This window comes from Myxocyprinus asiaticus, chromosome 23, assembly GCF_019703515.2.
Source record: "Myxocyprinus asiaticus isolate MX2 ecotype Aquarium Trade chromosome 23, UBuf_Myxa_2, whole genome shotgun sequence".
Taxonomy (NCBI): domain Eukaryota; kingdom Metazoa; phylum Chordata; class Actinopteri; order Cypriniformes; family Catostomidae; genus Myxocyprinus; species Myxocyprinus asiaticus.
The window spans coordinates 29,479,072-29,504,996 of record NC_059366.1 but is presented as its reverse complement, the minus strand read 5'-3'; the positions used below and the strand labels follow the sequence as shown (position 1 = coordinate 29,504,996).

The following is a 25,925-nucleotide window of genomic DNA, read 5'->3' as shown; positions in this document are numbered from 1 at the left end:
GCTACATTCTCCCCTGCTAAAAGTCATTGTCCCCATTGACTTAATACATATTTTTCACTTCTTTAACAGCTTCTCTAAAGAACACACTACCCAGGCTTGTTAACGCCTGAGAGAAGATTTCAGTACTAAGTGAAACAGCATTGCATGCTGATTATGGCTTATTAAATGGGTTTGAGTGTATGCCAGGATTGGCTCTTTGAGTTCTTCTTTGTGCTGGTACAGGCTTTTTCATCTCTGGTGCAGACACTCTAGGAGCTGTGCCAGTGTTAGGCTCAACTCTCTCTGGACCAGACACTCTAGGAGCTCTGTCATTGCTACTCTCTCTGGTACCGAACCTTGTTGTTCAATTTTCCCTGAAATCAGTACAGGTTCACTCCTCAAGTAATAAGGGACTAGGATATGTGACCTCTTCTAACACAACAAAATCAGGATCAGAATGCACAACCTCAACCTGCTCAGAAACAGATTCTCTGCTCTATTGTGGTGTTGTGGGAGAATGGGTTTCAGGCACAGAGTTAACACAAGGGTGCAAGTCAACTCTATGGACTCTCTTTATAGGACCACCCTCAATGGGCTCAATAGTATGTGTGGTAGCCTGCACATCTATGACCCTGCATACAGTAGGACCCCATGAATCCTGCATTTTTTTCCTACCTAAAGGTTCAGACATTTGGTGCATGTGCTTGGCTGAGGAGTCACTGGTGTTGCAAAGCTACCATCTGTGGTATTATGACTGAACGGCTCTAAGTCAGAATCCCCCATAAATGTAACAATACCGCAGCACCGCGGGACTCCGATTGGCCCGGGATAGCTGGCCCACAAGGGCACGGCGAGGAGAGCCATTCGAGATGGGGCCGGGGAGCGGTCAGATGAGTGCCACCTCTCTCCCATCACGCACCGCACGTTGAGAACCTGGTGCTAAATGACTCGTAGGTGACCTAAGACTTGTGAGACTAACCTGTCTCTGCCTTGTTACGACTTTTACTTCCTCTAGATAGTCTAGTTTGATCGTCTTCTCGACGCTCCGACAAGGCCTGCAAGGAGCCCCGGCGGGGCTGATCTGAGGAGCTCACTAAACCATCCATCAGTAGTAGCTGTAACATCCGAGGTTATTACCCCTCCTACCAACCACCAGAAGGAGCCCTCTCCCGAATACTTACTCTGTACCGTTTCTTCTTTGGTGACTTCCTGTTTAAACTATATAAATACCATGCTGTTCCATTTTGACTTTGCGAAGAATTGCCAGTTTATCCTGCCTTACCAAGCATTTTTCCATTGCCTTTTGCTGATTGTTTTCATGTTATGACCATTGCCTGTTTTCCTGGATTTACTGCCTTTTGGATACCTCTTTGTTTTGTTTGCCTTGTTGGACTGTCTTTTTGGTTTATTGGATTATACCGCTTGCTTTATGACTACCTCTATTTGCCTGCCGATTTGGATTGTTTGCTTGTGTTCATAATAAACTTCCAGCACATGGATCCTAACACTGTCTCCATGGCCAGTTCATTACAGTAGCGATGGGCGGTGTGTACAAAGGGCCAAAACCAACTCAGGAAAGTGTTCTGGCCAACGCTTTTTCTTTTCAGGGGGAAGTGTATGTAATAGATCATGGAGCGTTCTGTTAAAGCACTTGCACTGAGCATTACCCTGAGCCCAATAGGGTGTGGTGCAGGTTTTCTTTACACCATACATTTTACACAGCTCAGCAATCACATTGCTTTCAAACTTTCTGACCTGATCAGAATGCAATCGTTCAGGCACAACATATTTCATGAACCACTCTTTCAGAAGGATCTTGGCAGTGGTATCAGCCCTCTGATCCATCATTATACATGCCAACCTAGAAGCATCGTTGCCTCAACAGGTTTAGCGTGTGCTCAATGCCCTGATGTCCCATACTGTCATGAACACTTTAAAGGACCTGTTCTTTTAGACATGAGTGTTGGAGCAGCTATTGACATTTACCACGATGTTGGTCATTCACAATGCGATAAAGCAAGCCATCCATCTCTCTAACACACTTCACACTTCCAGACTTTGATAGACCAGATCTCTCATGAGTGGTGGGCTTTTGTATACATTCCCAAAAAGGTACTGAAAGAACTAAGAGTGGGATCTTTCAATTGAAAATCCTTCAGTTCAGCTGTTGTATAACCTGGCAGAGTAGGGATACTTCCGTGAGGGTTACTGCCTTTCTCTATTCCACACTCTAAAGCATGAATCTGTCTAACCCTACAGCACTTTTCATCAGCCGTCACTAGGTCAGACTCTAAGGCTGTTCCTTTGTTTATTATTTTGCTGATGGCGATACAGTTGTCATATTCTGCATCCTCAGGAGTGGCAGGCTCCCCTGCTGATGGCTGCCTAGAGAGGACATCAGCAGCTGCATTATGCCATCCTGGGCGGTATTTCACCTCAAAGTCAAAGACGGCTAAATGAGCGATTCATCTTTGCTCAATTGCACCAATTTTTAGATGGAAATTTTTTATTTATATAGGGTTGTTATCTGCTATGACCACAAACTTGGAACCCAGCAGATAACCACAACATTTCAGAGATAGCCCACTTGAGGGCCAGTAGCTCAATCCTCATGCTACTCTAATTTCTGTCATTCCATTCTGCTTTATGAAGTCTCCTACTGGCATAAGCTATGACTCTCCTACACTCACCCTGCTGCTGGTAAAGGACAGCACCCAAGCCTTCACTGCTTGTATCAGTCTCCAATGTGGAAGGAAGATTGAAATCTGTATACCCTAACACAGGAGCAGAAGTAAGCTTCTCCTTCAGCAGCTCAAACACTGATTGACACTCTGATGACCACAAAGCATTAAACTCTCTTTGTGGCGCCAAACTGCTTGATACACAAGTTCACTAAATCATGAAGAGGGCCGGCAATTATAGAAAAACCCTCAATACTCTTTCTGTAGTAACTACACAACCCCAAGTATGAACGTAATTCCTTACTTTGCTTCTTGTAGTGCATCAAAGCATTCATCTATCCTAGGCAGAGGAAATGCATCTTGCTTGGTCTTTGAGTTCTGCTGCCTGTATTTGACACAAAACTTGAGACTGCCATCAGTCTTCCTAACTAGCACGATAGGTGAAGTATAAGCACTAGTGCTTTCTTGAATCACTCCTTTCTTAAGGAGTTTGGCAATATGTTCTCTGACTTCCCTATACTGAGTGGGTGGGATATGCCTATAAGGCTGGGCCACCGGCATATCATCCATCATGTGAATTTCATGTTGCACTTTGTCGGTAAAACCGACGTCTTAATCATCAAGAGCAAAAACATAAGAGTACTTCATCAACAAATCACTCAGCTCTGCCTGATGTTCAGGAGTACCACCACTGTGTTGCTTGTTGAGAAACAAATGACTGTCTTTTGTATTTACAGTGATCTCTTCAATATCAGCTGAAATTCTCTGAAATGTCACCTCACACGTCTCATTGGACATCACACTCTCGACACAAGACAGAGTACCAAGTCTGGTTCTGGCCTGTAACCAGATACCTGTACAGGAAACAACAGATTATCTGAAGACACAAGAGAGGGAACAACAATCAGACCACCAGGTAAGGGTGTGTTCGCTGGTTATAACAGGAAGTCCCGTAAACCATAATTTAACATACTCTTTGCTCCCTTGACCATTACCATTGTAACTGATAAAGCAGGTATGTGTACCATGTCTTTTCCAGCTACTTGGACTGCGCTTTGCTTCTCTAGACTGCTGGCACTCTGTATCTGCTTAAATTCTTCCACCCAATCAGACTGCAACTCTCCACCTAGGGAAGTATCAATCTCTGCATGAACCAGTTGTCTACATCTGCTAATGATGTTCATGCCAGTGAGGGCTGGTACAGCAGAAGGGTTTTGTGAGGCTCTGACTACTAGAAAACCACACTCTGGTAGGATAATTCCCATGTTTCATCCTCCAACTCAAAATAACCCAGGTAAAGTATGTCTAAACCATTGGCAGCTGTAATCTTCAGCCAAAATGCTGTGGACAACATATCTTCATCCTCCCCAGACAGGTGTTCCCTGAAGAAACTCTGAGAAATAGTACTGACTTGGCTTCCTGTATCAAGTAAAGAAGAGGCCATTTCTATTCTTTAGATTAGTAACAGGACATTTTCCCACAGCACACTAGAGTAGTCGGTCACGACAAGTATCGATATTGGCTGAGCTTATTGACTGCCCTTGCACTGCCTGGCTGACAGCAAAGGAGGGTGCAAGTTTCCCTGCTGCACTGACGATTTAGCACTCTCTGTGACAGTCTGTTTTTCTTCACACACCTCTTAGCTATGTGTCCTATACAGCTATCATGTCCAACACCATATTCCTTTTTAAACCAAATATTATGATTTATGTCCAATTTATGACTAGAGTTAAATTACATGAAATGTCTCCACTTGGCTACAAAATTAAAATGCAAAAAAAAAAAATAATAAAATAAAGTCTATTTGACACATATTTTCCCTTCAATCATCCAAAACGTATAACCATGGCTTGCCAAAATGAAGCTGAAGCAGGGCAAAATGAGTCTTCAAATGAGGGAGACAAGAAAACAACCCTTTTTCAGGATATTCACCGTGTTGAGCGAACAAGCCTGGCTAGCAGGGTTCTCTTCTCTCTGCCAGAAAATTTCATGATTCCTGGAGATTCGAAATTCTGCCGGATCCACTGGCATTGCTCCATATTGTTGATAAACATGAATTCCACCCCAATATGACCACAGTAAGATGTCTGGAACATTCAAAGCAAGTTCATTCATGTGTACGCATATGCTCATTAATGGGATTTTATGCATTAATGCATTCATTATATATAATTAAGTATAATAAAACACCAACATAATATAGCCTAAGTGAACATATTTGCCAACATGACATCTTTTCAGAATAGCTGAATGCTAAGAATTAGTAAATTTCACATTCGAATCAGCCCGAGCACAAAGCCAGCTAATGAGGAATGAAGAAGAGCTTCCATTCAAACACTAGGTGTTAATCACAGAAATATCACACAATATCACAGAAATCCAGCTGCTACATACCTCAAGTCTGTGAATGATTTCTCTCAGCGGGAGTGTGCTTTCATTTCCCCCAATGAATGTGGTTAGTGGCAACTGAAATGTCTTATCCAGATCAGATTCTTCCAAGCCATAGGACCCTAAAGATTAAAGAGGAGAAACATACAGAATAAAAAACAAACAAGCAGCAAATATAATGAGATTGGTTGATCGAGGCTCTTTTGTATGATTGGAAGTTGGTTAGCATTTGTCATGCCAGTCTCTTACAAACAAGTGTTATGGAAATTCTATGGAAACCATGGTAGCGTGATAGAATATTTTTAATATTTATGGTGCTGCCACAGACATTAGGTTTAAAATATTCCATTTTAAACCAAATATTAGGATTTACAATGTCTGGAAAAGCCACATTGGTCATCATATACAAATTCTAACTTACATTATTACCACATTCATGGTTAGTTAAACCCCTTAATGCCAAAAAAAAACAAAAAAAAAAAAACAAACAAACAAGCAAAAAAAAAAAAAAACACGCAATGAAGGCAGGCACGGTGGTTTGTAATGTATCCTGTAGATAACACTGGGGTTTATCAGAAAGACTGGGTCTCCTCAAGATAGGAACACACACAAGAGGAGACAGGTGCAAATGTAATTAAAGCTACAATACAGATAAAGAGGGCAGTGAATGGAAAGATACATCATCCCGAAATTAAGAGCCTTCTGGTCTAATACATGCCCTCATTAGATGTATTGGGAAAAGCTATTACAAAACCTGACCTGACGACATGATGAGCGTATACAGAGGGAAAAGAGGCATGTTTTGAGTGGTCTTCTCCCTGGCTATTACTCTCTCCCTTTCGATCTGTTGTGAGAACATGTCCTACATCCTTCTATTTTGCCAACACTAAAGGCAATAGGACCCGACAGGAGCAAAGGGGAAGATTTATGGCCCTTTATCTCAGATAACATTAACCTGTGCTTGCAATTCAGTCTGGGGCATAGCTATCCCCTCCAGCCCCTGTCGCTGTCTCAGACTGGGGAATCTGTAATAGCTGAATGAGGAATTGTTTGGCTGACCACTTACACAGCTACACCACCTAAAACCAGACACATACACACTCTCTCTCTCCCTTTCCATTAATCTAGTGCTATGAGTCACCATATAATCAAAATACAAAGGACATTACAAGCAGTGTTACAATAATTACATTACAATTAGCATTACAATAATCTTGATCCTTATATAATTTGAAGTGCTATCAACTCTGATTATGAGGTTGGGAACTTCCAATGGTCTTTGGAAGCCCTGAGCAAATCCGAAAAGACTGATCTTAAAGATTACACACAGGAACTGCACAGCAACAGTTTTTCATGTGCAGAGAATTAAAATATTCCATACATTAAGCATATTTTATGGTTAACAATCAGGATTTTAATGATACTGGGGTCAGAATGTGTGATTTGATGAATGGTCCAATAATGCTATGTCTTCACTTTGCAATCAAAGGTTTTTTTTTTTTTGTTTTATTCAGTCATCTCCAACAATCTAATTTTCCCTTTATAATTAAAAGGGAGATGTATGCAGCGGATGGGCGTAGGCTTGTTGCTACAGTGATGTATAAACACAGTGGCTGGGGTTGGCAAGGTCAGTCACCAATAATATTTTACACGGGTAGCTCACATTGGCAAGTAATGTACTCTGTTAAATAAAGAGCGGTAGCCCTGACATTAGACACAACAACAAAGATAAAGATTAAGTGTATGTGTAAACAAAATAAAAAAAATAAATAAATAAAAAAAAAAAAAAAAAAAATATATATATATATATATATATATATATATATATATATATATATATATACATATTTTTAGAAGCCTAAAAATCTTTAACATACAATGTATATTTCAATAGTTAGGAAAGTTAATACAAAGAAAAGCGTATCTCTCAGCAGTTGCAGTACTGAATGGTGGTATGCAACACACAAGAGAGGGGGTGGCAAGCAGAATAAAATAACACTCTTTAGGATGAGCCCCAAGCAAGGAACCACATCAGCATTTATGTCTTTAGAACAAAGATTAAGTGGGACAGTGTAGCAAGCCTAAGGAAAATGTGCTTTCGTTCTGTTTGCATCAAGATTGAAAATAATAATAATAAAACAATTATATATATATATATATATATATATATATATATATATATATATATATATATATATATATATATTAGAATAATAGTAAAGTCTTCTAGAATTTGCAGACATGTACTTTTTACATTTTCTCAACCAACTTCTTGAGATATCACCCTGAGATGCTTTTTAAACGGTATTGAAGGAGTTCCCATCTATGTTGGGCACTTAATGGCTGCTTTTCTTTATTATTTGGTCCAAGTCATCAATTTCAAAAACTTTTTTTTTTATTACATTTTAGTTTTATAATAAAATAAATTAATATGGTGGCACAATTATATTTTTGTCTACAAAACTAATTTCAAACATTTAAGCATACGCCTTCAGATCAAAAGATTTTTAAGATCATGAGAAACATTTCAGTCAAGTGTTTCAAAATTTTGACCGGAAGTGTCAATATACCATATATATTTATAGTTATTACATTATTACATTATTATAATATAATAATATAACAGTAATAAATACATTTCTATTTATTGAATATTGCTGGAGAAACATTATTTGTGTGAAAAGAAATAATAGGAAAAGTTTGTTTTGGTAAAAATTTATCTAAAACAAAAAAGGTGGAGAGGGGGGTTAAAGTGATGTGTAGATTGTGTAGCTAAAGGGGCAACATTTATAGAGAGAAAAAAATCTGTCAACTTATGCAAATACTTCTGAAACAGCAAGATGCCATTTTGTGTAACATTTATTGTTCATTTTGATTACAAATTCCACAAATAAATCTCTGTTGTGATTGGATCAGCCAATGTGTGACCACTGTGAACATTCTTCATAACAACTATAATCCCCCCATGCAATAAGGGGGCTTTTTACCCCAAATACCATCCTTTTCACTTATTGGACATTTACTGAAAAATACTGTAAGTATTTGTCTCAAAATAAATGTAATAAATTCAGGGATTCTTACTAGCTTTATGAATCTGCAACATTTTTAAAGTTATTAAATATTAGATCAAATTACCTCAAAATCAATCTTTAGACATTGTATATGATAACCACATGGATCTGGAAAATTTGAAGTGTACAGTAACAAAGAGGTGTTTAGGGAAGTGCTATTGTAGTTTTTGTTGGTATTTAGTGTTGTGGGAGAAAATACAATCAAAAGTCATTTTTACCCCTGGGGGCCTTTAGCCCCATTGTACTCTACTAGTGGGGAATATGCTAAATTGATATCTTACCCAGCTTGTCAATGGACGTGATCAGATCTGAGGGAATGAAGGAATCCAGATCAGCAGTAAGGATGCCAAGAGGGTCCAGCCGGGCCACATGGTGGCCACGTACCTAAAGGAAGAAAAATGTGTATGAGAACCAAAACCAGTGTGACACATGACTAACAAATCTCATAGGGATTCATAGTAAGTTGAAAATACTATCCCAACAGGCTGGCAACAGGAAAGGGGAAGAAAATGCTGGCTTTGCCAAAAGACAGAATTTAATAGATCCCTTCGATACTTCGTCTAATTAATTAGAGGAAGCAGGGAAAATGAAACCACCTGTTTTGATTCAAGCAATCTCTTTGATATTTTCATTTTCAAAAGGGAAAAAAAGCAAGTCTAATTAGGGTAGAATTCATCACGTGATTTGCATAACTACACAGGGACACTATAAAATGTATGGATTTACAGAAGCCTCTTTGATTTGTTGCAGCCCGCTTAACACCAGTGCCAATGCTAGTGAATATGATTTCTTTAGTTCTTTTTGGTGGATTCTTTCATGTAAAAAATGTAAACTTCCCCTTCAATTTTAATTTTGCTTTTAAATCCTCTGTGTTACCCAGAGTGACTCACTTTACCTGATAGGCTCTGATAAGAGTGTGGACTGCCAAATGATCCTCCACCACCTTTTGTGACATGGCAGGTGTCTGGGACATTCCTCGCCCTTGGAGCAGCGTGGACAGATGCTTTTCTCTGGTTTCCTCTGGACTGCTGGCTTGGGCATTACGGAAGTATGCATCCCAAGACTGTTGCAAAAGGGGATATTTCAAAATGTCATATTTTCTTATTATTCCAAAACAAAAGGTTTACAGGGATATTTCACCCAAAAAACAAAAAAGAAAATTCTGTCATTGTTTACTCAACCCATGTTGTTCCAACCCTGTATGACTTGTTTTCCTCCATGAAAGGTAAAGTTGCAGAATGTTGCAGAAGATGCTCTCTCAATACAATGAATGTGGATGGGGACCAGGGGCTGTCAAGCTCGAAAAAGGACAAAGAAGTATGATAAAAGCATCATAAATGTAGTCCATATGACACGTGTGCTATAGTCCAATTCTTCTGAAGCCATTCGATAGCTTTGTGTGAGGAACAGATTGAAATGTAAGTTCCTATTAATTGAAAATTCTTGCTTGATATTGGTCATCATTCACTTTGTATGGAAAAGAGCAACTTTGACATTCTGCTGTAAATAGCTCATTTTGTGTTCCACAGAAGAAAGACAGTAATACATGTTTGAGTACATACTGACAGAATTTCATTTTTGTGTGACCTATTCCTTTAAGGGACATCTGATGTTATGCTATTTTTTATGTATCTTTTTGAGTACAGGGAGTTAACAGATTAAGAACATAACAAAATATAAGAAATTAATTATAGATCTGCAAGCAAACGCATTATAGATCTCGGAAATGTGATGTACAAAGTTTGAGTGCTTTTAGTAGATGTTTACTGCACCTCATGAACATTTTTGTGATCCTCCAGCCAAGTGTAGTACATCTCCACGACATAGCTGCAGCTGCAGGCCGCCAATGAGGGCTCAGCAGTCCCGGTCGAACAGTTACGTCGTGGGTCAAAAACTCGCCTTCCTGAACACACATGCCCCCTCATCCATTGGCTACTGCTTCTCAAAGCACCAGCCAGGGACCTCAACTGACTCATGTCTGCAAAACTTCATAGATAGAAAACCAAAAGGTATTAGTGCACAATCAACCACTAGAAGCTATCTGGGTAAGACTTTAATAAGGTTCCATTTGTTAAAATTAGTAAGCAACATTAGTTAACAAGCATTTATTAATCTTAGTTAATGTTAAATATTTCAACATATACTACTAAGTTTTTAAAATACAAATTTGTATTAGTTAACATTAGTTAATGCAATATGAACTAACCTGAACTAATAATGTTCAATTGTAGTTTTATTAACTAACATTAACAAAGATTAATAAATGCTGTAAAAAATATATATTGTTAGTTATTTGATCATGATACCTAATGCATTTACTAATGTTAATGAATAGAACCTTATTGTAAAGTCTTACTGCTATTTGTTCTTGAAGCCTAATAACTTGGAGTGTTCACAACTTAATATTCATACATTTTCATATTTTGCTTATAATAATAATAATAATAATAATAATTATATATATATATATATATATATATATATATATATATATATATATATATATACACACACACACACACACACACACACACACACGTTTGGGGTGCATATTACAATATATTATAGGCTAATAAAATGTTCAATAATCGTAAAAAAAAAAAAATAATAAAATAATAATAAAATAGAATCATTGATTTTTCTCTGATATTATCAATTTAAACCAGCAAACTGGTTAGTGCTGGTCTGGATACCTTTCCGTGTAGTTAACTAACTAATTTTAGCTAGTCAAGTTGGTTGACCTGCATGTTTCCCTCAGTTAAGCTGGTCAACTAATGGGGTCTTTGTATGTGATTAAGCAGTCTATATGGGACAAACCAGCATCCAATACTAGGGACCAGCATTCCAGCAACCAAAACATACTGTATATATATGAAAGAACCTTTTACCTGTAATCTCTCGTTTAACTCAAACGTTTCATAATAATTCATGAAAATGAACCTCTTTGATGCCTTATGTCCTCTGCCATGCGCTGCTTACATGGATGAGCTCATTGGTTTCTATTTTACGCAGGATTCCTGTCAGTATTTAACCTCCATCCCAAAGTAATAACAATATACTGTAGCGCTGTATTAAAAGTGCTCTATCTATCTGTGCCTCAAGTACCGGCAATTTATAGCAAGGGCTTTTAAATCTAGCTCGGCCTTTATCTCAACCTTTTCGATGACAAACTGATTTTCAACAGTGCTCATAAACCCCTCTTTCCCCAATAACCTCCGATATCCGATAACCCAGTGCGCATTTATGCGAAGCAGATATCTCAGCTAAAAGCCGTAAAGATGCATCGATGTGCCGGTTTTGTTTACAACCGTTTCGCAACACACATCTAGGTTATATGTAACTGTTCGTGCGACGCAAGCGAGTCTTTCACTGTAGCATCTCTACGTCATAACAAATAAATTTCACCTTGAGCTGCGCGGAGACGGTCCGCTTCAGTTCAGCAGCGGTTTGATTCTGGGTCGAGTTTCTTTTCTCTGTTCTATAATCTCTCCAACGTCAAATCCTTTCTATAATCCGCATTGTACGCAGTGAGCGCGACACTGCAGTTCTTCAGTGTATGAGCTCTAAACTGCATCTGTTAACGCAGCATCTAAAGTAACTGGTTTAGGGTAACTTTAACTAATTTTCCATATTTTACTTTTAATCTGTGTAAAGTTTTGCTGTTATATACCACTTTTATCACAACAATGTGCACATATCCAGAAACCAAGAATATAGGCACTATAAATAATGCATGTGAAAAGCACCTGTGCTGTGATGGTGTGCATACCAGTGACTCTGTGAGGGGTCAGGTATAGGCTACCTGCATATTTAATGTGATATTCTAGAAACAGAAAAGTGTTACAATTACAGCGCAGGGTGACCCATAATATTCATATTGTGGGGAAAAATAAAAAATCAAAGATCACTGGAGGCTTACCTGATTGCTTATTTTACATTGGCTCGTAGGCCTATATAGTGTATATAAAGTATAATACATACACATAGTACTGTGCAAAAGTCTTAGGCACATAAGATGTTTCACAAAATCATTTGTCTTAAGATGGTTATTTATATCTTCAGCTTTAATGTGTCAATAGGAAATATTAATTTTAGACTTCCAAACATTCCTTTTGCAAATAAAATAGAATATAGGCAAACACAAGTACTGTATTAAAACGGACAACCACTGTTTAAATGGGTCCAATAAAATATTTATAGAAATAAGAAATATCAAATTATGTTGTGCCTGGGTCTGATAATGAGAACATTTATATTTTCAGTAACATCTGATTCTTAATCATTTAGACAATTATGCCTTTTTTTTTTTTTTTTTTAAATTTTGTGAGGGGTTGTGCAGAATTCACTTGAACATGCAGTTTCAGTTATCCAGATTGATGGTCTTTATGTTGCTGGAATTTACAGTCTGAGCTAATTGCCTTCCCTCCCCCGCAGTTCTTTCAAACTAGCTTCATTACTCTTGTAGTGGCCATCCACCGAAAAAAGAAAGCATTGTCATCAATCATCACTGAGTCACTATCATGGTCATCTCAGAAATAAAGTGTACATTATGATTAAACTACAACATTAAGAGAATAGGTGACAAAATGCATCAGATATCATGCATGTACTGTGCAATTATTATAAAGCATTTCTGACTCTTAAATAGAGTTGTTAACATTATACGCAAACACAATTAGTGAATTTGTTATCGAGTAGCACTATTCATGCTATAATCAAAGTGCAACGTAACAGCAAAATTGTACAAGGTATCAGACGAGTCAGGGGTTCATATTGTGGTGCTGTTATACAAGCTATTTTAATGAAACATCTACATCTGTCCCAACACCATCATTTTCTGTATGGCTTTTGATCAACGCACGCTCGCACACACACACACAAACTGTCTTGTAACCAAGCGCAAGTAAGGTCAGGCAATTATGAGTGAAAATGCCATTTTGTTGCTCTGAAAATAGATGGAGCTTAGAGCCTCACTTTCCAGGCATCTTATTAAAGGCAGCAGTCATTAAAAAAAAATTATTTGCTACTCGGCACCAAACAGTTCCTTTTGAAACAGTTGTTGACAAGAAGTGCTTCTTAACTCATTTCACTGACATTTAAATTTCTATTACAGTCTGACCCTTGTTGGCCTCTGTATTTAAAAAAAAAAAAAAAACAGGAATCCAACATTTATCTTTAAACAATAATGGATTTATAAGGGACCATCTTTTGGACACTGAGTGGTACTTGTGCTGTAGGATTAATTCATGAGAATTTCAAAAGCATTTGCAGTTGATTAAAACCAGAAATAACAAAGGTGGAGATTCCACAGATCAAAAAAGGACAATCAACCAGTGGTCAAAATATGACTTTAATAAGACCTATGGTTGCTTTTGGTGACTACACAACCCATATTATAGCATGAACTTAATAAGTCATGTCGAAAAATCACAGGCACATTCTGTATGAATCTACGTAATGCTTGAAACATCTTGAACCTCACAAAAACAAATACCATGACAGACTGTAATGGCAATTTTTCATTATGATAACTTGGATGCATGGCATTGCATTTGCAATTGAGCATAAATAATTAAATATTTAATAAAGCAAAAGCAACACATTAGCTCTGCACTTATCTATGTATACTTGGGTATCACTGATTGTACTGCAGGACTGTTACGATGTTTAACAATAGAGTAGATTAAGGCGGGCTCTATCACTTCTAGTATGTATTGGAAATAAAATATGGCCTGTGTGATATATGAAGGTTTGATAAAGCTTAAGCATGTTTTTTCACTCGAAGGTGTCCTTGGAATGCTTATAGCCAGGAGGAGCTGGCTTGTCACATTACATAAGATATCTTAAACATGATGACTGCCATTAAATAATGTTGTATCCACAGAGAAAGTGATCACTTTTTCCTGAAGTAGTCAGCTGTTAAAAGCTGAGGTTTGCTTCTTTGTCTAGTAAAATGTAAAAAATGCACGCACAAGTGAAAAAGTAATGCTGAGAAGTGACAGAATCAACCATTTTAATTATCAAATCATAATAAAGCGCACAACATATCAAAATATTCACTAACTTTAAATATCAACCCCATTTCTTAAAGGGGCCTTTAATCAAAACAGTAAATAAAACAGTAAAAACCTTGAGCATAATAAATTGCTAAAAATGTCATGCAGAGGCTATTTACTACATATTTTTCCACAATCTGATATTGCAGCAGTTCCAATAGTGTGATTATACAAGTTTTTTCAATACTTAACATTTCCTTTATAGGTCTTTTATCATCAAACAGTCACATTTGAAAACTTCAGCAATACTTTCCTGTTCCAACTATGGCAGAAAAATCAGAAAGTCTTGTGCAATACATTTCAAAATTAAGTGTTACAGGGGATCTTATTGTCTATTTAGAGGTTTTCCATGCATATTTTGTTAGACATCTCTACAGACTTTATTCTGAATCAGTGTTAGTGCCTGGATAAGAGCAGAAAAAAACAAGACTATGTCTTGGGTCACCCAGCTCTAAATTGATCATTTAATTTCACAAAATCATGCAGTAAATTTGACCACAGGAGACTTTCTCTGGCATTCAAGGCCCCATTTGATCAAACCTAAATGAAGTTCACCAGAAATATACTCACTGGTAGAAAAAAAGGCATAATGTGCTATCTTATATCACACATTAGAAAATCACCTAAAATGTCTTTCTAAAGGAGAAGAAACCACTGAGGCATTTTAGACAGTGTTATGTCAGTTAGTCGTTGGCCAGCATTAATGGCAGTCTGCAGGAGTGCGGCAAGGCTCAGTGTGCATGTGGCTGTCGCTTGGGCCAGGGTTGGGCTCCGGGTCTGGATCTGTACTGACCTGCTCATAGATGAACCCATAGAGACTGACGTCAGGCCTCTGGGCATTCTTACTCACCACATTAGAGTACTGCTTTAAGAGGCAATATAGAGTGCCTGAGAGACAGAGAGAGAGAAAAAAAAGATTTGAGGGATGGCGAGCATCATGGCGTCAGCGCGTCCAAAGCCATTCATAAATCACGGAGCGCAAGGGTTTACTGCTCGCTCCACTTTAGTACAATGAATGACTGAGAGTGTTTTCTCAAAAAGGTTTCAGTAAAAGTCACAAAGGAAAAATGGCACAGAAACAGTTGAGGCAGAAACTCACAAGATTGAACCGGCCAAATGGTACAATTTAATTATGTAAAAAAACGAATGGTTCAATGTTGTAGCATACAAATGACCACTATTCTAAGTAAGTCAGTGGCTCTCAAAGTGTGGGGCTTTGGAAGACTGCCCCATTCTCATATCTCGTTCACTTCCACACATAAAAAAAAAACAAAAAAAACAAAAACAAAATACATGCAAGAATCAATGTGTGTAATTTATTTTCCTCTGCCTTTTCTCCTTAAGCCTTGTTTATCCTTTAGCCTGGCATGGCAACATGTCCTACGCTTGTAGCTCTCGATGGTTTAAGGCATTTATACTTATGTGGTGTTAATGTGCGCATGTAAACAAAGACGTTTTTGCATGTGTGCCGCATTCAATGGGTGAAGAGTTAAATTACTGTAACCCTTTAATTTCAGTCTGATCCTCACACAACACTATAGTATGGCTTCAGAAAAATGTATATATAGCATACAAGTGATGTGGATGACTTTTATGGTGCTTATATGTGCTTTTGGAGCTCGACAGTCACAATCAAAATCTTCTCATCCCTCAATCTTGTGTTTCACGTTTGAGAAAATCCATACTGGTTGTGAACGACGAGGATGAGTAAATGATGTTAGAACTTTACATTTTTGGATGAGGTATTATTTATTAGCATTGCTCCTGCAGCAGTTTTACTTTTTATTTGACCTATTTTTGTATGTTTTAAAAAATATATAGGTATAATTGAAATGTTTAATGTATTTATATAGCACAGAAAGTATATAGAAAATAAAAGAACAATTTGAGCATAGTTTCAATAAGTTAATTCTGATTTTTTTCATCATTCAGCAGAACAGTAAAAACTGAAAGAATGCATTCTTTATTTATTTTTAATAAAACCTTTGTCAACATGAAGTTGAAAGATAATGTAGTTCATTTTTCTTAGAATCATAAAAAAACAAAAACAAATCTGGATATTTAGAGATCTAAATCAGATCAGTCTAAAAAAGAACTACATGTAGCAGGCCCCTTACCCACAGTCACGTGTCTGTCTTTGAGAAAGGTGTGCAGGTCATGCACGTCCCTCATGAGTCCTTCATCTCCAAACGTGAAATAGGCCAGATCTCTCCCTGCCTCAGCGGCTGCCATCAACTGCAGCAGAGCTGGAAGGACAAATCGACAAGGTTGACACTGAGCAACAGTTCCACTGAGCTTCAACCATACAAACCATTTAGGAAGCCTTTCCACTTACATCAGAGCAGCTTATTGACAGTAAAGCCATATTCTTTTTCCTTCAATGCAGAAATTACTGCAAGCTTCTTTACAAAGGAATGACATGGATTCATGTCATTAATGCATTCAAGTATGGAATATGAAGGGGGGGGGGGGGGGGTGCAGATTACCCCTCCCACCCCCTATTAGCTCAATGAAGGGTCAGTCAACCACTGCATGTATGATATATTGTTAATACATTCTCTGAGGGTCTGCAACAAATACTGATGACTAAAATGCGGTGTTATACATAACAGACTGCATAGTGTGTATTCTTTAAGTTCGTAGCTGTAGAGAAAATGACTGACACATCCAATTTGTTTTTAAAAGGTAAATAATCCATGTCTAACAATCCCTGTTAAGGGACTCAATCTTAGTCACCCAGCTTCAAATTGAGTCTAAAGATTTTAAATATTTAAAGAGGTTGAATGCAGCACACTGATGAATGAATATTTTTCAAATGAGAGCAACCAATTACATTGTAGTATAACCAGCTATAACATAAAATTAAACAGATTTCCCAAAAAATAACTCCAGATGAATTTACTAGTGTAAATTAACTAGCTCCAGAAACAAATCCCTCTCTCTCTCACACACACACACACAATATCCAATGCTCCATTGTTTCAACAACGATGAACTATAAAGGGTTGGAATAATCTCATGTAACTGGCTCCTATCTTTACATCAGAAAACAATAGATGTCAAAGTCACAAGCTTGCAATGAATTTATGGATGAGGCTGGAGAATCTGTTGCACTTTTAATGGAAAATATAAATGCGTGTCAGCTGATCAATAACAGGAAAGTGGAAAAACCTGTCTTAAATCAAACAGTGAGAGAGCTCCTCTCCTGTGTCTGCACACCAAAACATAACATACCCAGATCTGAATACAAAAAAAATCCAGACATAAATGTACTCAAGGGATTCAAATAAAAAATTAATGTTTAAAATAAACAATTAAATTAATGGACGGACGGACAAATGCACCAAAACAAAGTGCACCCAAACAAAAAATACAATATATACAGTACTGTGCAAAAGTTTTAGGCACTTATGAAAACTGTTGCATAGTGGGGATGTCTTCAAAAATAGTTTTCATTTATCAACATTCTAAGTAAATTCTACAGACTGTTGTATGTGAAAATCCCAGGAGATCAGCAGTTACAGAAATACTCAAACCAGCCAGTCTGGCACCAACAATCATGCCACGCTCCAAATCACTGAGATCAAAATTTTTCCCCATTCTGATGGTTGATGTGAACATTAATTGAAGCTCCTGACCCGTACATGCATGATATTATGCACTGCACTGCTGCCACACGATTGGCTGATTAGATAATCACATGGATGATTGTTAGCGCCAGATGGGCTGGTTTCAGTATTTCTGTAACTGCTGATCTCCTGGGATTTTCACACACAACAGTCTTTAAATTTACTCAGAATGGTGCCAAACACAAAAAACATCCAGTGAGCGGCAGTTCTGTGGACGGAAATGCCTTGTTGATGAGAGAGGTCAACAGAGAATGGCCAGACTGGTTTGAACTGACAAAGTCTACAGTAACTCAGATAACCGCTCTGTACAATTGTGGTGAAAAGAATAGCATCTTAGAATGCTATTCTGAGATGCGGTTTGGCACTGTTTTAGCATCACGAGGGGGAACTACACAATATTAGGCAGGTGGTTTTAATGTTGTGGCTGATCGGTGTATTTGTTTACACACACACACACACACACACATATATATATATATATATAAACAAACCAAAACACAAAACAACAAAGCAAAACACAAAACAAAAACAAACCAATCAAAAAAACAAAAAAACAGTTTGGAGTTTGTTCCCAAATTCTTAACTATCTTTTTAAACTGTTAATGATCATTTAGATACAACATGCACTATTAGAGCCTGTCTTGTTGTGTAACTTCACTTTGTGGGGAACAGAAGATGATCTATGCACATTATTTTGTATTCTCCGACCTGTACATACCTTTAAGTCGCGTGTCACCTCCAAAAGCACCACATCCCCAGTTCCCTGTGGCAACAGCAGACAGATTCTGAGGGTTCACAGCAGGGCGCATGAACCCGCAGTATGCCTAGGAATGGGAGAAATCTTGATGTCACATAGAAACAAATACAAACACATCATAATCACTATAGAATGCAAGAGACTGACGAGAAGACTTGTCTCATGACTCATTAAATCCTCTAAGCATCACTGCCTGGTGGATTCCAAGCAAGGTTAAATAGAATGAAAGGCCATTAGAGCATGCCAAGTGTCAAGGACTTTCCTTTCCATGTCATCAATGTGAAACAAAACCTCTTTCCTGCGCAATTTGTGCTTTAAGCATGTGCTAACCTTGTTGAGCTCTCGGGTCATTTTCTCAGGCTGAAATTGTTCCATGAAATGTCTGTACTTCAGCGCATCCAAGGCGACAATCTCGGTGCACCTCCGCTGCCAATCATCCCTGAGCACAGGAAAAAGATTACAACTTTGGTGTCTTGGTTGCTCTGTTATATTTATGATAGCTAGCTGAATTTTGGGAGTAGGGTTATGAGAGGTATGCCTTAAAATTACCATCAGTAATCCTTAATTGTTCTTACCTCGGCGTCTCATCTTTGTGGTTTTCTTTCCATCTGTAGCTCTCTGCATAGCCAGAGTACTTACTGTATTGTTCTGTGCCTAAAGAAAAAGATTATTATTATTATTATTCAGCATACAATTCAGAGAAGTCATTCTAGTGACATGACATGATAGAGTCATGACAAAAACTCTCCAAACCATCCATGCAAATCTGAGTACTAAATTTCCTCATGGTGACTGAGGTTTTATGACCTGTCATTTTATAATAATTCAGTAAGAACTACTGTCTGCTTTAAGAGCTTCTGATTAGTTAAGCTGGGTCAAGCGGTTCCATCTGTGAAAATGTTGTAGTATCTCCATAATCTCATTTCCTCATTAAAAAGATATCAAGAATACATTCTTGCAGCTCTGTCTTTTTTCAAAAACCTCTTGTACATAGAAACAAACATTTTATTATTGTGATTCGTCTCAGAACTAGTTGGTTTGTTTCAAGGCTTAGATCCCTGTACAAAATCATTTTTTAATCTCTATGGAGAAAATCAATGCGAAAAATACTTCCGGAACCAAGGCCACTAAAAAAATTTGCATGATTACTGTTGCACCCTATTTAAATATATTGCTTACTGATAAGAAAAACTGGTAAGAACTCTCAAAGCAAGGGCACATTTAATGGAAAATGAACCCAAGTATCAGATTTCAGCTTTCTCAGTGGACCTACTGGTCTGCAAATTGCCTTAAAACAATAATTTTTCAAGGGATAGTTCACCCAAAAATGAAAATTCTCTCATCATTTACTCACCCTTATAATATCCCAGGTGTGTATGACTTTCTTTCTTCACCATAATTTTTTTTTGAAGAAAAATAGAAAAATATGAATGGTGATCAGACCTTTGAAGCTCCAAAAATCACAGACAATCAGTATAAACATCATCCACATGACTCCAGCGGTTAAATGAATGTCTTCTAAAGTGACACGATTGCTTTTGGTGCAAAAATATAAATTTTTAAGTACTTTTCAACTATAAACCATCGCTTCCGGTCAGCAGCAGTTTACGCATTCACAAGAGCACTGAGTTCACATGGTCTCTCGTGTGACGAATTTGCGTTGGCATGTTACGGACGTAATCTCACGTTTTTCTCTCGATTGAGACATCCAGGATAAGCACACAAATGCACCATTATGAGTAAACAAACAGATGCAAATACAGATCAAAACCAACAAAGCTTCTGTACAGCATTCCTCCAACCCAGTTGTAAACAGCGCTGCACTTCCAGGTGTGTCGCACGTGCGTCAGTTCTCACGTGAACATTAGTGGTGGTGATTTTGATTCACTTTTAGTGACTCGATTCTTTTGATTCCGTTCACCAAAAAGATTTGTTCAGATTCGTTCATTGATTCATTCACTGACCAGATCCTGAAGTAACGTACAAAGTACCTTTGCGCCTGCAGATACCACCAAATTACCATCTTTTAAGTAATTGCACTGAACTGAAAACTGTCAAAAAGTCTAATATCTTTTATTAAAATTCTAAGAGAATTCAGCACTGCAGTGTTAAAGCATCAAAAGTCTTTCCCCACAAATGAAAACAAAGCATATCTATCATACTGTGAACTGCTGAGCACGACTTTTTTTAATCAAGCTATATATATATATATATATATATATATATATATATATATATATATATATATATATATATATATATATATAAAATAAAAAAAGACAATACTAGCCTAAAAATAATTATGAGTTTTAATAACGTCCGTATGTCATTGTAATGTGTGGTCACCACTCACTTTTATTCATTATTCATCCAGCACCTTTTCTTGTTGAACGAGATTGACGATATATATTACCGAACGACATGCAACTCCTCCTCTTTGTCAGCAGATCATCGTTCATGATGACAGATTTTTTCATGTCAGTCATGAACGAGTTTACCAGTGCATTCAGTTTGTTCACAACTCAAACGAACGTTCAGTGAAGAGGCATATTCGTTCAGTGGGTGAAACCAATTATATGCTCCTTTACAGCATGCACTCGAATGCTATTGGCTTGCTATGAAATCAGTCTTTACAGGCATGAAAAGCAGCAGAGCTCATTGGCTTCAAATGGGAGAGACATCAGTGAACTAAAAATATGAGTCAGTGTGTGGAGGTGAAAGAGAACGATTCGTTCACTTAAAAGATTCATTCAAAAAGACCAATTTGTTCACGAACGAAACATCACTAGTGAACATGTCAATGCAATTACGTCACATGTGCATATTACTTCTGACCGGAAGCGATGGTTTATTTAAAAAAAGTACTTCAATATTGATTTTCTTTGCCCCAAAAGTGATTGTGTCGTTTTAGAATACATTAATTTAACCGCTGGTGTTGTATGGATGAAGTTTATGCTGACTGTCTGTGATTTTTGGAGCTTCCAAGGTCTGATCACCATCCACTGGCATTTTTAGGACCTACTGAGCTAAGATTTTTTTTCTATCTTTCTTCAAATGTGTTCTGCATTTGGGATGGCATGAGGGTGAGTAAATGATGAGAGAACTTTCATTTCTGGGTAAACTAATACTTTAAGGTATGATTTTCAATCGCGTTATTCATTTAAACCACACAATGAGGACTTTAAGACATCACAGCATCATTTTCTGATACTGCATAATTTTTTGTAAAGCGGCTCCGAAACTACATGTTGTGAAAAGCGCTATACAAATAAAATTTACTCAACCTTTAAAATATTGCGCACAATTTTCCTTCATAAATGGGATTTTTAATTGCAGAATTTTCTTACTTTTAGGATACTAAGCTGAAACCACTTACATAAAGTGACCACATCGTGATGTGCAAAAAACCATCAGATATTGGCACAACCACTCTACAACTATCGTGAAAACCTCCAGAATCCTCTTCCCTCACCTTGATCTAATTTGCGTTTGTGGCCAGATTCAGTGGCACTCAGACAAAGAGCAATCACAAGATAAAAATCCAGTCCCCGTACCAACCCTTCAGCATTTCTGCCAACTCTACTGATGCAGAAAAAGTGCATTAAGGAGCCTGTGTCGTGATGCATTACTGTGATATGATTTGCTGCAAAGTCGAGTTGTATTGCAATAGAAACAGAGATGACAATGAATATTATGTTCGTTGTAATAACTGTGATGGAATGGCTGGATCCATTAGAGAGGGCCGTGCCCACAGTCATTCATTGTGGCAAGAGGTAATAGAGTTAAGTGGAGGGAGGTGGCAGTAGGGGTGAGAGAGGGAGAGAGAAAGCTTTCATGAATGAAAGAGAAAGAGATGACTAATATCTGAGATTGATTCCATGTAAGGGTGTGATGTGACAGGGTGGAAAGATCCCAAGTTCATGGTGACTTTGAGGCTGATTTCCAGAATTATAACTCACTAGCACAGCACTGAGAAAGACTATTCAACTGTTGGGCAGCCACTTCTTTCACCATAACTAGGGATGGGAATTGAAAGCCCTACGTGGCCTGGGACCTTCCTACCTGACGGAGGTCAAACCTCAGCTCGCCTATTCAGGTCCACCATATGCTCAATCCTCCATGTCCCCAGAACTAGACTCCATACCATGGGTGATCATACCTTCTCAGTCTATGGTCCTCTGTGGAACTCCCTGTCTTCTTGTCTCCATAATATAGAATGTCTTGAAGCCTCAATAAAGATCTAAAAACCGCTCTTTACCAGCAAGCTTTACAGCAGTCTTAGTTTTCCTTTGTCCAGCACCTTGAGATTGCAATGCAAATGAAAAGCGCTATGTAAATCAAAATTATTATTGATATTACACTAGATTCAAAAGAACCGACTAATAAGAGTCATTCATTAATAGGATTACACTGATCGTGCTGTGTGTTTCATGCTGTAGATTCAGTAGCGGGGAAGCACTGCCGCTGAATTGCGCTGCACAGAAACACTGTCAGAGTATTTTAGCATGGTGTCCTGTCCGCATTGGCAGAAGAATGCACATTTGAGAATCGTTAACAGAACCGAAAATCATTAAAATCATTCGGTTCCGGTACTGTTGAAAAACAAAACAAAACAAAAAAGTTAATCTTTCTTGGTTTCCAACCCTAAACATAGGCTGTTAAATCTTTTCCACATTTCTGGCAAATGATATATCAGTTTAAACAGTTTGTGCACTGTGGACTGTCCTATGCTTGGCACACCACTTTGTGTGGAAGATGTGAGTGGGCATGGGTGGACGAGAAATGACAGCAGGTGCGAGTGTGGGCAGTAGCCAATTTTAGCACAACATAACTACATGGCAGGTCACCATTTCTCTGAAGTTTTTTGCCATATTTAAGCCTTTCAGGACTTTTTGTGAATGGTCCTGGGGTGTAACAAATTAATTTTAAAACGTACAAATATTTTATGTGGTCTCTCTCATAATATGCTTATAAAAACTTCATGCATAATAATTAGAAAATAATGAGCAAAGTTTAACATGGTTTTAGATGCGAACAGTAGAGTATAGCATTCCACACCAAAGGACATGTAAAATTTCCTATTGCAAACTTTCAAAACACATAAGCCTTTCCTTATGCAAAAATTTGATAAGCATATTATATTCACACAATTTATGCTCATTTGTCACTACAAAAGGATCCATGGGATTTTTTTTTGTGTCCTTGCATGCAGGTAAGAAAACCAGTGAGGGGGAAATGTGATGTTGATTTAGGCAGATTGCTTTGCATCCTTTCAGTATTACCAAGCAGGAAAAACAAAGATTCATGGTGCATCACTGTGCCAACTTTGAAACTTAGAATTCTTTTATTATAATCAAAACAGTCTTTAGTTAAATGTTTCAGTTGTTCCATGTTGTCACTTATGTCACTGCTGGCTCCAATTTCCCTTAACAAAATACCCACAATGTACAGAAACCTGTACAACAGATGTCAGAAAGGGGTGCGTGTATTAAAAAAGCAGCAGTGATAAGAAAGGAGCAGCGGGACTCCATCCGTAGAGGAAGTGGAGAGAGAAACTGATGTGTTTGCTTTGTATCGGATGCAGGACACTTACTCATGACCTGGGTTCCCCTCCAGTGCTGCCACTCAGTCATAGAGCAAGGTTCATAAAGGAGGAATAGAGTAATGGAGGAATGGTGTAGAGATGAAGAGAGGGAGAGAAGAGGGAGAGATATGTTGTGAAAGGAAAGGGGGGTTGTCACTTAACGTGTTGACTCAAGCACAGTGAGTTGGAGGGTGAAAAATAGGGCAATTCAGCTTGGGAGAAATAACAGGGCTGCCTGAGTCCAGCGTGAATCAATGTAATGGATTCCTGTTCAAATTGGATGAGGAGGGAAGGGGGTGTGTGAGAATGGAGCCAAATGAATACACAAGCCTCATTGAGCAATGGCAAATTACTTGTGGCAAAAAAATAGAGGAGAGGCCTACTCACTATATGTAGTTAAAGAACTATGATTATAGCTGAGACTGACTGTAGTGTAAAAGAGAATTGGATAAAAACAAACCTGATCTCATTCTAATATGGTCCATGATTACTCTCCTCTATCGTATTGTGTGGTCAAAACACAACAACTCAGCCATACAAAGCCAAAACGCTGTAACTACACCAACAATGAAACATGACTTAAAAAAGTATTTGTCTAGCCAAATGTGGATTATAAAATAGTCTCACTCCACTTTCTCAGAATCTAAACATATTTGACCCAAACTGTCCGTCACAGGACAGAAAATTGTCTAAGAGGTCTGATTTCGGTCATAACTCAAATTTGACAAAATGTGCAGTTAAGCTGGCTCCACACTAGCAGACTCAGAACAACTCGATTTGTGACTGCTTTCACTGATCTTGCCCTCCTAGTCAGGGAGCCTGTCACACTTAACGACTGTCTTTGACTTCTCAACGCTTCACTGTCATGCCCCGTTTTCACAGCCAATCAACCTGAAACTTTTGAATATACAATAATTTTTTAAAAATATTACTCCAAGAGTTTGCAGCATCTGCTATGTTTGGTTGTTTGTTAAAAACATGTCCTATTGAGAATGCATGGCAAAAATAAATTGCATCCCTTTAATAATAAATGTGACACATTTATTGTCACACTGTGCAAAGAGCTGCACAACAAACATGATTTGGTAGAAAGTGATCCATTCAAAAATATATTAAAGCACCATGAACTTAAATAAAACCAAAGTACAAACTTGTAAGGTATGCATATTTATACATAATGTTATTTAAATGTAGACTACAATATATTTATATAATCTAAATCTGTATAAAAATATAAAGATCATGTTTACTTTATATAAAATAATATAAGACCCAAATATTAAATGTAAAAGGTTTTACACATTTATAAGTCAGCAGGTAGTCCCGAGAGTCAAGTGATTAACACCTTCCGCTGAGAGATGGTAATGCGCGCTCTGTCTCCCTATGCCTGGCCGGTGATTATGTTAATGAAGCTAACACCTGAAAATCATTGGAAACATCAGCTAGTGAGACGCCACCTTAACTACGTTTTTACGCCTTTGCAGAACAAATTAGCACCTATTATAGAACTGTTCATTCCAGTACTTCAAATTGCTTGGACAAACTGTGTTCCAAGAGTGCAGATATTTCAGCACTGGAACATTTCACTATTTATATCACACATTCGACTGAAATGCAAAGACTTATCCTTCTTTGGCTTCTTTTGGAACTACTTTTGCTGGAGTGAAAAAAGAAACAAAATAACTAGTTAAAATGTAAGTTACATCATATTATCACACACCACTCTGGAATACTTGATTCTGATTAACCAATGGCGCCATCTAGCGGTCTGATATCTCTG

At 37.7% G+C, this 25,925-nt stretch overlaps 2 protein-coding genes across 6 annotated transcripts in view; both read right to left on the bottom strand.

Annotated features, from left to right (window-relative positions):
• The window catches only part of LOC127414243 (2-oxoglutarate dehydrogenase-like, mitochondrial), a 32,527-nt gene extending 20,845 nt beyond the window's left edge, over positions 1–11,682 (bottom strand). The window contains exons 1-6 of one of the 4 annotated variants that reach the window (XR_007892769.1): positions 11,525–11,682; positions 9,892–10,105; positions 9,015–9,182; positions 8,401–8,503; positions 5,055–5,170; positions 4,593–4,747 (exon numbers count right to left, since the gene is read on the bottom strand). Coding sequence is in view for 3 of the 4 variants with exons in the window: in XM_051652127.1 (XP_051508087.1) it covers positions 4,593–4,747; positions 5,055–5,170; positions 8,401–8,503; positions 9,015–9,182; positions 9,892–10,095 (746 nt within the window). In the remaining variant the exon portion in view is untranslated. Of the gene's footprint in view, positions 1–4,592; positions 4,748–5,054; positions 5,171–5,807; positions 6,006–8,400; positions 8,504–9,014; positions 9,183–9,891; positions 10,106–11,007; positions 11,015–11,524 lie in introns of those variants that run through there. The other 3 variants (XM_051652127.1, XM_051652128.1, XM_051652129.1) reach the window with 3 other exon arrangements.
• A 1,763-nt stretch (positions 11,683–13,445) lies between these two features.
• The window catches only part of LOC127414098 (poly(ADP-ribose) glycohydrolase-like), a 40,004-nt gene continuing 27,524 nt past the window's right edge, over positions 13,446–25,925 (bottom strand). Inside the window, exons 14-18 of one of the 2 annotated variants that reach the window (XM_051651843.1) lie at positions 19,137–19,215; positions 18,892–19,000; positions 18,523–18,628; positions 16,293–16,421; positions 13,446–15,063 (exon numbers count right to left, since the gene is read on the bottom strand). In XM_051651843.1, coding sequence (XP_051507803.1) covers positions 14,876–15,063; positions 16,293–16,421; positions 18,523–18,628; positions 18,892–19,000; positions 19,137–19,215 — 611 coding nt within the window. In that variant the 3' untranslated portion in view covers positions 13,446–14,875. The remainder of the gene's footprint in view (positions 15,064–16,292; positions 16,422–18,522; positions 18,629–18,891; positions 19,001–19,136; positions 19,216–25,925) is intronic. The other variant, XM_051651842.1, reaches the window with a different exon arrangement.